The sequence below is a fragment of the Pseudoliparis swirei genome, chromosome 1, assembly GCF_029220125.1.
Source record: "Pseudoliparis swirei isolate HS2019 ecotype Mariana Trench chromosome 1, NWPU_hadal_v1, whole genome shotgun sequence".
Lineage (NCBI taxonomy): Eukaryota > Metazoa > Chordata > Actinopteri > Perciformes > Liparidae > Pseudoliparis > Pseudoliparis swirei.
The window spans coordinates 14,075,496-14,089,007 of record NC_079388.1 but is presented as its reverse complement, the minus strand read 5'-3'; the positions used below and the strand labels follow the sequence as shown (position 1 = coordinate 14,089,007).

General features: G+C 39.5%; 1 protein-coding gene across 1 annotated transcript in view; it reads left to right on the top strand.

The window, feature by feature from the left end:
* The window catches only part of csmd2 (CUB and Sushi multiple domains 2), a 208,905-nt gene that overhangs the window by 13,175 nt on the left and 182,218 nt on the right, over nt 1–13,512 (top strand). The window contains exon 2 of the mRNA XM_056417277.1: nt 2,518–2,734. Coding sequence (XP_056273252.1) covers nt 2,518–2,734 — 217 coding nt within the window. The remainder of the gene's footprint in view (nt 1–2,517; nt 2,735–13,512) is intronic.

The following is a 13,512-nucleotide window of genomic DNA, read 5'->3' as shown; positions in this document are numbered from 1 at the left end:
GGCTGAGAGAAGACACGGGGGAAATAAACATGGATACACACTATGTTAATTTTTTCCCCGCATTCTATCCAGTGTATATGTCATATTTAGTTTATGTTCCTATCACTGTTTACACTATTTTATTCATGCCTTTCCACGATTTTTTCCAAAGATTTCATTTGTAACACCTGCAGATCTCCACAGAGAGCGGAACTCACAGTGCAACATTATACAGCTTGCTAAAGTGTCTTCAAGTGGCCAGGGTTCAAGTGCACACACTTTAGCATATTTTGGAAGAGATAGAGTGGTTATGAAGTGCTGAAAAGTGTCAGCTGAAAGAGGCCCCTGCCTGTTGTTTTGGGGGGTGGGGGGAGGAGGAGACGCTATTATCATTCCACTCCTACTGAAGCCATTCAGTCTGGATCTTTACCTCCTGAAACTGTCATCCCCCTTTTCCCCAATCCAAGAAACATATTGTGTTACTGTTTTTCTTTGCTGCCTTGGAAGAAAAACAAGTTAAAATTGGTTTTATTTGTTTGGGTGCATTTGTGTGTGTCAGCGGGTGTTTTTCCAGCGGCATTTCAGAATTCATAAACACCGCCCGGTGTGGCATGTAGCCCCTGAAATCTTGAACATCGGTCTTGATTATTGCTGTGAAAACAAATGCAACATTCCAGCGACACTCTGTCCCAACATCATGTTTGGCAATTTATTCTCTTTTTTTTCCCCCTGTACATACTTACAAAAATGATTTTTTTTTAAATTGGTTCATGGTCAAACTGAGAGGAAGGAAAATGTTCCTTTCTTTTGTTTTGTGTTGATTCATAGTGCCTTATTACCTCTAAATCCCTTCTGGTTTGAGTGAACATTTGGACAGATATTTAGCTTTGGGATTGTTCTCCCCATCAGAGAGCGATTTCAAAGTAGCACATGATCTGAATGTTTCACACGTATGTAATACGGGATACACATCCCTCCTGGAGGAATGTACACATTCCGAAGCTGCAGTGTGTTTTACTCAAGATTGTTTTTTTTATATTTTGCATTGCCCTGTCAGGAAGCATAGGTCATTTCGTTGCATTTATTTATTCCGGATAGTTTCACCGTTAAGAATATGGATGCACATTTACAAACCAGAAATCATATCTACTGCAAGTGTTTGTATTGTTAAATAATGTGGGTTATGCAGATAACAGATGTCCTCCAATTATCCTCTCCTAATTACATTTTAATCATCAGGGAAAATACACCATTTGTCTAAATAGTTTGTATTCTTGCATGTTTTTGTAATCCAGTCCCTCTATAAGGATTTGTTTTTATGCAAGGTAATTATGTGTGATCCTAAGTTTTCTTCTGCAAAGGGAAATACAATTGGAGGATGTATCCATTAATTGAGTGTGTTATGATCTGCAGGATGACTTGCATACATACATACACATGCAGACACCAATTAGTATATCAACACTGACAACCCGTTACGCAAAATATAACTGCACTCACACATTACTACATTCAGGGATGAATTACAACTAATAGATCACACTTCACACATCCACCCCGAGCTCAGTTCTGATGCCTGGCAGCATACACAATTATAATTTAAGACTGAAGAAGAGTTGAAGTGATGAGTACAATTCATGCAGTACTTACACTACCGTTCAAAAGTTTGGGGTCACCCAGACAATTTCGTGTCTTCCATGAAAATCACACTTTTATTTATCAAATGAATATAAAATGTAGTCAAGACATTGACAAGGTTCGAAATAATGATTCATATTTGAAGTATTAATTTTGTTCTACAAACTTCAAGCTCAAAGGAAGGCCAGTTGTATAGCTTATATCACCAGCATAACTGTTTTCAGCTGTGCAAGCATAATTGCACGGGTTTTCTAATCAGACATTTGTCTTCTTAGGTGATTAGCAAACACAATGTACCATTAGAACACTGGAGTGATAGTTGCTGTAAAAGGGCCTCTATACACCTATGGAGATATTTCATTAGAAACCAGACACTTCCACCTTGAAAATTAATTTACCACATTAACAATGTATAGAGTGTATTTTTGATTAATTTAATGTTATCTTTATTGAAAAAACAGTGCTTTTCTTTGAAAAATAAAGACATTTCTAAGTGACCCCAAACTTTTGAACAGTAGTGTATGTACGTGTGCTTTCTCTCTCCAACTATGTTATATATTTGGACCTGTTACTAATGTGGAGAAAGGGCCAGTGAGTGAACAAGTGCATGATGATGGAGGGGTTCGAGGTGGTAAAGCTGGGAGAGGGTGCTCCATTTAGCGCCGCGACAATAATGGCTCAGGAGGCACGCTCCAGGTGATAATGGGTGTTGCAGCAATTGGTGCTGTGTGACTGTGGGTGTGCAATTAAGTATGATTGTGGATTTCTATCATTTATATTCTTTGATGCAGAGTCTCTTATTTGGTTAAATACTCTATAAATACTTTCTACACTCTGCTCAGAGTTCTAACACACCGTACAGCCTTTTAATAATTGCCTGTTTCTTTTTCCTCTTCGCAGCTCAGAACTGCAGTTACACGCTACACAGTCCCAACGGGACGATAGAAAGCCCCGGCTACCCTTACGGTTATCCTAACTACGCCAACTGTACATGGGTGATCGTGGCGGCGGAGCACAACCGGATGCAGCTGGTGTTTCAAGGGTTCGCCCTCGAGGAGGACTTTGACATCTTGTCTGTATATGACGGACCACCCAGCCCGGGGAACCTGCGGACAAGGTAGAGCCTTTATTTAATCTTTTTTTACCAAATTGTTCAAATGTGTTGTCAACAATTTGAAGGATATGTGTAATTCGCAAACATGTTCGTTAAAGGATGCAGCATGTTAAAGCCCCATAATGTAGTTTTTCCCTTTTAGCGCCCCCTTCAGTTTTGGAGGTATTTAACGTTTACTTCAGTGTCGTAAATACCCAGTTACGATAGATGCAGCCTCGCATACACTTGTATTGATGACCAGACGATGTCAGAAACCAAGAAATGATGTCAACCGATAAGGTAAGAATATTCAAAGATTTTACATAAATATGACTGCATAGTTTTATTCATTGTGATATCGGAGATGAATGCTAACATAACCAAAAGAATGACAACATTTAGTTTAGATGAAATACCGATCGCGTTTTCAGCCTATATACGTTGTTTTCTAAATGTTTGAATGTGGAGTACGTGTGATCGAATACAATATTGTTGACAACACCAAAAAGCTCAAAATTCATAATTTACATTGGAACGTGTAATTCATTACAAGAGACTTCGCTTGCTTCGCCCTTATACTGTAGCTGCGAGCGTGGAGTGGCACTATATGACTTTGCGTAATCACTGCCAGAAAGCAGGTCGAAGTACATCCGCCCCGGATCGGGCGGCCCCAGAATCCTACATAGCGGAGTTATTTCCCCACAGACCCCCGATGGCAATGGCGGAGGCACAAATCGCCATATTAAAAGTCATTGTAGCGGCACCATTTTTTTCAAGCTGTTATTTTAATGTACAATTGTTGCATAATGTTACTTTAACGTGACAACGGTATGGATATGGCGGATTTCAAAGGTGATTCAGGATTATTAGAATAAGTGTCCTAATTTGATTTTGTGAAAACTATTCATATTGGTAGTAATGGCACTGTATCCAATACACTTGCAATATAGACCATAACATATTTACTACATTGTTGACTGCTTTGAAGCATGGGAAACACCATATTCTTTCAGGTTTCAGTTGCATACCCAGCTACTGGATTATTTAAACTCAGAAGGCATTGTTTTTGATAATATTCAGAACGATGAAAAAGAAGAGTGTATGTAGTCTTTTGAACTTTTGAAACAGGTTTTGTCGACATGTTCATATTCAGGCTTTTTGCAGTAAAAGTTCTCCATGGTGCGTGTGTCCTACCGGCTGAGGCAGGCCAGAGGGGGTTAAGGGCTGAGATCTGGGAACACTTTGATCTTGCCAGTATAAGACAGACGAGGCCAAGAAAAGTGATCATTCAGACCGTCGGGCAGGTTTCAAGCAAACCTCCACAGTAGCAAAACTGTTGGGGAAGAGAGATAATGAAAACATTGTCATTCTCTTCACAAAATTCCTTTCGCAAATCCCAATCACACTTCTCAGATAAACATCCGGATTCCACTAGAACCCATCCTTACTGAAGCAGAGCGTGCACACAATTTAGACTTATCAGTGAGATTTTAGGTTCATTACATTTAGTTTTATCTACATATAAAGTGACTAAAATCTTGCTCGCAACCTCCCCACCATAAAATGGCATTATAGTAAGGTCACTGCTTTTCCAAATCTCACAGACTGTAGGGAGTTCTTGGAGCCAATAAAACAGATTGCCAATACCATTCCATTAAGACCCAAGTCGTATTAAACTGAAAATGTCATTTCTGGAGTTATTTGGACTTGAAGGTGATAAAGTAAATGCATTGGGGACTGTAATCAAAATGGCGGTTTATACAAGGATGACTCTTCTGACACTGACAGCACTGACACCAAAGTTATTCCCTGAATCCGTACATTCTGTGCTTCAGAGCTACGAGCACAATGAAATGAAGCTCACTTGGGTGTGAAGGCTCAAAGAAACAACGTCTGAATGGGCCTCATCCTCAACACTTAATTCAGCAGCCTCCGAGAGGGCTGCACTGTGCTAACACAGCGTCCTCTGGTTTGCGGCGTTTCATGCTCACTAAGTTGAAACATTTTCAAATAAATAGTTTGAGGCTGAACGGCCATCTGAAAGAGACACAGTTCTGTTTGTAATAGCTGCAAATATAAGATACCGCCGCAGAGCTGCTATTCACTGATGCGTTTATTTATATATTATTGCTTGAAGCCTAATATCTCTCAGACCTCTTGGCACTCCCTCACAGGCTAACTCAATTAGCGGCACATTCTGCATCCGATCAGTGAAGGCTGCACCAAAGCTGCCTTTTAATTCCTGTCACTTTCTGCTCTGAACTTGGCATTGCAAATAGTGTTAATTATGGGTTATGCCAGCCCTCCAGAGACCGATGAGTGGAATATTCGAAAGGGTTTTTTATTATTGATACTGTTTTGAGTCTCTGACGGCCTCTCTTTCTCTCCCCGCCGACACCTCTCTCTGCCTCACTCTCTCTCTCCTCTCCTCTGCCCCCTCCTCCACCTGCATCTCTCATTCTCTGCCAGCGGTGCCTCCACTGCATCTCCCTGCAGAAAGCGAATAACAGAGAAAGGAAAATCCATGATGGATTTGTGTTGCGCTGCTCTCCTCAGCCTGTCTCCTGTTTGGACCTCTGGGCTCTGTTGTATATTGATGCTCCGGCGGGACGGGGGGGAAGCGTTCCACTCTCGCTGTCTAAGCGCTTTGAAAATAAGTGAGGGGAAAGCAAATGAATTTTAAGAAAAGATGGGAAAAGGGGGGTTTGGAGGGTTTATAAGGAACATAGATTTAGATTCTGATCGTCTTTGACCAGAGTTCCTCTGTGTTTGGTATTGCCTATGAGTGAGTTTGGAGATGCTGGGAATCATCTGGAAGCAGCTCTCACCTCCCAACAGCAGTCTGTCAGAACATGTATATATCTTTACATTCACCCCCCATCATCACCCCCCACATACACATTTTAAGCACATATTTGAGATGCTATCCTCCCATTCCTTTGCTCTCATCAGACACTCGTGTCAAAAGTCATTTTCTTTCGATCTCTCTTGCTCCTCTTCCTCGAAATTTCTCTCAACCTCTCCTCATTTCCTCCTCGCCTATTTTTTTTGGTGTCTTATCTCTTCTGCCTGTTCTCCATTTAGTGTTCCTGTATGCTGCTTTTGCTGAATTTTGTCAGCTCTTCACACCACACTATAGGTTGTAACGCTTGGAATGTTGTTTGATCTCTAGCAGTCATCGAAAATAATATTTCCCTCTGTTCATATTCAAATGATCACCTTTGATTTCTTTTTCAACGCAGTCACTTTTCTTTAGATTTTTTAAATGTATTTATTCATGTATTCCTTGCTGTCACAGCACATTTTTGTTATCAGGGGAATGCTGTCTTACAAATCAGGTCAGCTATATATATATATATATACAAATATGCAATTGTGTGTTTGTAAGTGTGTGTGCTCCTGCAGCAGTTGCTTTATTTGTCACTCTTCAAGTAATGCATATCTGAGTCAGTTTGTTGCTGCAGCACTTTATTAAACTGCACTCCCAACTGACACCGGGAAAGCAGTGAGAGAAAATTTGATAGAAGTTTCAATTGTTTTTAAATGGAGAGAAACAGGAAATGTACATGCAGTGATATGTGTCCCAAATTGCGAGCTCAAGCTGCTGCCGGTATCTGATTGCTGTTAATTAAGCGTAGCATTTCCAGCAATGATTTAGTGATGGAAAGGTTAAGTCCGTCTTGCTCCCTCAGTGTTGCGGAAGCACGGGGACTTCACACAGGGACGAGTCGAACTGCGGCAAAACTAACCTCAGGATTAAATATGTTTTGCAATCTGGAGTTGGTAATACATCCAGGTAAAAAATTGCAATTTGATGTTGTGTATAAGTAAAATGACTATCGCAACAGCCTGTTAACATCTTTTTTCTTTGCCTACGAATAAAAAATTTCTGATGGCCTCCAGACATATCATTGAGTCTGTATGTACAAATTAAACCTAATAAAGTGTTTTCAACTGAAGAAATATGGATGTAACAATGATATAGTATGTTTAAAACTAAACAAATAATACATATTTTTAATTTTGCTAAACTAGTTTGTTCAGATACATCAACATTTTGTAATCCTGACCAATGCAACAAAACAATGTTGAACCTGGTCCCTGACTCCTCAGGCGCTCCTCCCTCGCTTTCATGATCTTTTTCCAAATGCCATGGAATTCCCTAATGTTTGTACACGGGGAATAAAATAGCATAACTTATGAATGTATTGATGGAACATCCTTGACTGTATCAATTGAATGAACCATTTACAAATTGGTCCAATTGCACCACACAACGTACTCGACCGTACAACATCAAATTCCATTTATTTGTCCGTCAAAATTGTTTTGGTTCTTGGAAATAGTTTTTGATGAAATGATGTCGTATAATGATTATCCGGTTGCAGTCAAATGAGCTTCCCCCGTAAACCTCAGTCAGCCTGGTGTGAACAGGGCCTGTGGTATTGTAACCCAGTAGTCAGACAGACTTCACACGACTAAAGCCAGAGCCAACCTGACCTAAAGCAAGACACTGCACCTCTACCTGCTCACTCACTTTCACTCCGTACAAGAGTGCACATTTCTTTCTTGTAAAAAGCAATCTTTTTTTCCCCCAACTTTGTGTCACATTTCCCCTTGTAACTGCCAATTGGGACACGCTGAGTACATTTTAGCAGGGGGTAAAGCTGTGGGAATATGTGAAGGCATCTTTCTTCACATGCCTTCCTCTCAGTGATGGAGTGATGGAACGGAGGGACTTAAGGCCTGGCAGTTCTGGCAGGGGCGGGGAAGTGAGTGAGAGAGAGAGGAGGAGGCGTGAAACGGACATATTTTCAGCCCACGGGCCCGATAGGACCGAAGTAAGAGGCACTAGTGCATGGTGCCGGGAGTAGCATTAACACCACAGTCAGCCGTCAGTGCTGAGAGTGTCACAATGTGAGTGTGTGTGTGGAGGAGGAAGAGAGAGGAAGTGTGTGCGTGTTCAGCGAGGCTTACAAAAGGGGATCTAGACGAGCGGTGCAGCCCATCCCTGCGAGCTGAATCGGTGTCAACAAAATCAAGGTTTATTGGAATACAGATAAAATGAATACCATGCGCCCTCACAAACACAAGGATAAACACACACGTTTAAGCACAGATTAAAAGGCAGTGGGCTGGAAAACTGTAATTTATTCAGACACACAAGGTTTCAGAAAGGTGTTTGCTTAATGGCAAGCACCCAAGAGCAAAAGAGGTTGTACAGTATATGCATGGGAGGGGGAAAGATGTATGTACGTGCTTTCACATTGCTTCTGCTTGTGGTTCAAAGTGTTGAGTTGAGCTGCGTGGATAGCCTTTCAACCAAAAAAAGACCTTGAAAGTTGAACCTCAAAGCAACAAAAACAGACACACCAAATAAGGACTTTGATTAATAGTCGATTGTCAGAAAGTTATTTGAAAAAATGAGCGTTGTTTAAGATATTTACACTACCGTTCAAAAGTTTGGGGTCACCCAGACAATTTAGTGTCTTCCATGAAAAATCACACTTTTATTTATCAAATGAATATAAAATGTAGTCAAGACATTGACAAGGTTAGAAATAATGCTTAATATTTGAAGTATTAATTTTGTTCTACAAACTTCAAGCTCAAGGGAAGGCCAGTTGTATAGCTGAAATCACCAGCATAACTGTTTTCAGCTGTGCTAGCATAATTGCACGGTTTTTCTAATCAGATATTAGTCTTCTAAGGCGATTAGCAAACACAATGTACCATTAGAACACTGGAGTGATAGTTGATGGAAATGGACCTCTAGAATTAGCAATTAAAATTATTTTCTTGATGTGCAATCATTAATAAAAAATAAAATAGTCAAAATGTCAAGAATTCTTTTCAAATTTATGAAATTTTTTATTGCTTATTATCTTTTCTTTATTGCTTCTATAAAATCAAAACAAAGCTTGCTTTATAAAAAATCTCTTAAAAAAAAAAAACCAAAATTTGTTAAAAAATATAAAAAAAATTTATAACAGCTTTAGTTTGTTAAGGCTCACAAAAACCTTGTTTAATTTTTTAGTTAATTTAACAATTCAAGATATTCTTTTACTAGTATACTAATTTGATTTTGAGATATATTTAATATTTAGAGATAGGATATTCATTAATATTATAATAATAGAATAATATTAATAATAAATTTCAGTTGATTCCAGTTGAATCCAGAATGCATGACAATTTGTTTTTTGTGCATTACAGAAAATAAACGAAAATAAAACCATATGTCTCTTTCTTCTGAGACAGTCCTGTATACACCTATGGAGATATTTCATTAGAAACCAGACACTTCCACCTTGAATATTAATTTACCACATTAACAATGTATAGTGTGTATTTTTGATTAATTTAATGTTATCTTTATTGAAAAAACAGTGCTTTTCTTTGAAAAATAAAGACATTTCTAAGTGACCCCGAACTTTTGAATGGTAGTAATATATAATGCAAACTGACTCTTTTTTTTCTCACCCACTTGATGGGTGAGATTAAATGGGAGGTTGTTCTTCATTTTAGAGCAGCTATGATTTCTTATTTGATCACTTCTAAGTTAAGTGCATGCCAGTCACTTTCTATAGATTATCATTTAGCAATGATTGGATGGATCAAAGCTCCGGTCTCCTCCAGCATTAGCTGTGCATGTATCGCACTACATTTGAGAGCCTTACAGTGTTAGGTCATGAGTGGAGCGTGTAAAGAGCCAAAGTCTGCAGCGGGTCAGGGTGAGAGCGGGTGACGTACCCAAGCACTTCCTGTCTGAACGCTTGTCACGCCAGTGATTCTTCGCCAGTGACATTGGCCATCAATCTCTCCACGACACGTACTCGGCGGGTTGACTCCAGTACGAGAGCCCTGTGGCGAACATGCGTTCAGTGTTTGTCGGCACGAGCACGTTTCTTCCTCGTCCGTTCATCGTGAACTGCACGTGCTAATTTGTTAACGTGCTGTGCGGCATCCATGCAAAGAGTACATATCCAAATGATGAGGAGGACTGTTTGGCTGTTTGTGTGGGAGAATTTATGGCTCCAAGGCTGCATAATTTAATTTGTTTGCGCTGCTCACATTTTGGCATCTTACTCAACAGCTTCGACAAACACACACACACACACACATACACAACATGTAGATACACACAAACATGTGCAAGCAGACACATTCGTAGACACACACACACGAACACGGTAGGATTTATGGTCCCTTTGAGTCTTGGTTGTTAATGGGGAGACTGCCACTTATCAACGCCAGCTTTAACGACGGTCTGCTAGAAACAGGAAGAAGAGTGATAGTTTGTTTTTCATCATCTCGTGCAGGAAAAAAGTGAAACGGTGTGGAGATTTATAGCATCAACTCACCTGTGAGGCAGAATTGTTACGCTCTGTAACCCCAGATTAGAGAAATAATCAACTCGAAGGCTGTGAATTTATATGCCACATCCTGTGTATCCCTCCTTGTGTGTATTGCTTATCGACATTCCTCCGTCCCCGGGTCTATCAATGTTCTTAACAGAGTACACTTCAGCAGTGGCATGAAATTAAATGTTTTCCTGAGCAGATAAGATATTGAATATGCAGCACACCCCTTCTAAAATATGTCATTTTTCGCCCTTCTGGGTTTGGCGACACACTTGAGTCAAAACAATGCGCCAAATGTTTGGGAGGCGAGCATGATTAAACCTTCAGGGATGAAAACATAATCACTAAAAATAGATGTAGTGCTGCTCCCTGCTAATATTTTAGCCAATGTGTACATAGTTATTAGTTTTTTTTTGCTTAAATCATTTTAGACGTGAACCTTTTTTTAGACCGTTAAGATATTTTATGTAAAGAGCAGCATGGCAAAAAGATAGAAAATCTGAATTGAGTAACTTAAGTTCATATGTATCCTTAGTTCTGTGAACAAAAAGCCCCACTCACAAAGGAATAGTGGGAGGCGAAGTTATGCTTTTCTCACTGCAGGGAATTAATTTTGTTGATTTGCATGACAATTTATGCAAATCACGTCAGTCACTACTTTGCAATAACACTACCTAAGTTTCCAGTCCTTTTGAAGCATTCAATCTCAGCAATTTTTTAATGAAAACTGTGTCTCTGAACAAAATGTGCGGTAGCTGCAGTTTTGGGGAAATGGAACAATCTGTAAAAAAATGTTTTACATTTTCACATTTCACTTCCGTGGAGGTGGATGCCATTCAATTATCTTTTTTTCATTATTATTATTATTGTGATACCATGGAGCTGCGACGAAGCCACAGACTGTTTCACTGCCAATTAAATCACAATTTCACCAATCATGGACAACCTGTTTTTAACTAGAATCACATTACTGCAGTTCAGTGATAACCACATTGGGTCAATACATTGGGTCAATACATATTGATTGTTTAGCAAAAGACTACAGAGAAATACACATTAAATGTTGGAGATATTTGCCTTATTTTGGTATATTTGTTGCTCTCTCCAAGGATAATATTGCCAAAGTAGTCTTTTCACCAGTGTTTTAAACTGAAGCACCCATAATCTACAGTTCATGATTCTCAGTTCATTTGACAAAAAAAAGCTACTTTGTCTTCGGCAGGGATTTATATTTCTGGATCTGATATTCAAAGCTTCAAACAAAAGTCACTGGTATTACTTATGCTGTCTATATATAAATGCTGTCCATTCATACACAAGTAGTGATGAACACCTATTAGAATCTCTCAAGCACTGTCCATACATAAACATCTATCGGGCTCTCCAATACTTATCCCCCACGCAGCATACAACATGTTTTTTTATTACTTTTTCAAAATAATATGACAAGCTCTGCCATTTTGTCATCATGTCTTCCTTTGAAAATATCCTCAAATATCTGGTACTCTGTTAATGGAGAGCGTACTTGTTGCTGGCCGTGTTTTTCTGCACACATTACGTAGTGCTCCATAGTGAGTCGTTCAGATAGGGTTTTCTTCCATGAGACACCATCAAAATTCAACATACCTGCAAGCAGTGACTCTGAGACAAAAAAGCAAAAACACATCCATCAGAGCACACGGCACACCAATGGACATGTCTACCTGCGAGGCAATTTCAGTCATAATTACCGGAAGATTTGCAGACCTGCAGCCCACTTCCTCACAGAAAAATTAGCTATCGCCATTGAGGGTGGAATAAATGACTAATCTACAAAAACATACACCAATCTCACGGCGTTCTTTTAAATTTTTCAAACGATCTCATAAAATCACCCAAAAGGCACTTACAAAAGGTCTTTAAATACAGACTCTGTGGAAGATTAATACTTTAAAAAATTGGATTACGGTTATTTTAATTATTACTGTCAATTGTCAATTTGCTGAAATTGACAGTTGACCGTAATAATTAAAATAACCTTAATCCAATTTTTTTAAACTCTCACTGTAGGAAAAGAAGTAAAAAAACAAAACAAAAAGCAGAAAGACAATCAACAAAAACACTGGCGTGGTGTTTGCATCCCTTAACCACAAAGCCAAAAATGGAAGAAATATATTCCCTTTAGCAGTAATCTATGGGACTGTGAAGCACAGACGTTCCCCTTGTGCGCCGTTTGTTCCCTGGCTTAAGCAAATCCCTGGCATATTTTTGTAGCTTCTGTTGATTTAGCAGTTTTTTTCCTCAGTGTTGCTGCAGTCACGTTTTTCTGCCTTGATTTCACCCTTTCCCTTTGTTTTCCCTTGTTCATCCCTGCGAGACACGAAGCATAGCAATACAATTAGTTATCCAAACACCTTGTGAAACGTGATGATGGATAAAGTGTCCGTATCATGCACACACACTGTGTCCAAAGGATTTGCCTGGCATCTGATGAGACACTTGTTGCATGTGACCAGTTGCACTTACTTAGTTGTTGGAAAGGTGAACATTATTCTTCTGGAAACATACTGTCATGGATTCCATCATGATGAATGCAAATCATATAAAAATGACATGGAGGACAGTTCAGAGATTTTATGGACTGAAAAAAAACATAGAACACAAAATCTATGATTAAGAGATGGGCAATAAAGTTGAGATCAACAAGCAGAGGGACTAAAGGAGAGAGCGTCGACTGAATGCAAAAACAAGAGTAATGGAATATAGAACTCTGTTTGTGAGAGCCTGCAGCTAATTCTAGTTTAGTACCAGCGCTGTACTTCAATAACTCACACACGCACACACAAATACACCGTTTCCATCCTCTCCTCCTCTCCTTTCCATCGCTTTCTCCTTCCCTCGGCTACTCTTTGATCGTCATTGCCACAGGAATAGAAGAAGAGCGACTGGTAGAAAGTAAATATCATTATTTGGGTGCTCCTTCGGTCACTGTGTCCCTACTTGCTCTGCTGGCTAATCCGATATTCTGCCCAAACTTGTGTTGGAGTTTATTAGTGGGAACCCTCTGCGGCGACAGGGAGAAATAGAAGATCACAGAAAGAGAGAGGAAAAAGAGAGAGATGTTGGCGCAAATGATGACATTTTGAATATGGACTCGGAGCCTAATGCAACGTCTTGGGAAGAAACTCAATGGCGTAGATTAGAATATATGTTGCCTTGTGGTGCAGTGTAGTTCCCCTTATTGGTACTAACCATGAACAACTTAACCATGGTCCTCAACTTTTTAATTGCTGTCACTCAGATCTGGTGATTTGCTCATTAATAATAATTTCCTCCAGATGGAGAAACAATATTCTAATCCAAGTTTTGCAGGCACGGTTTGGATTGTCAACGTCATGTTTCGACATAATCTTTTCTTTTTACTGTCCACATACTCTTGGCTGCATGCAGTCATATAGA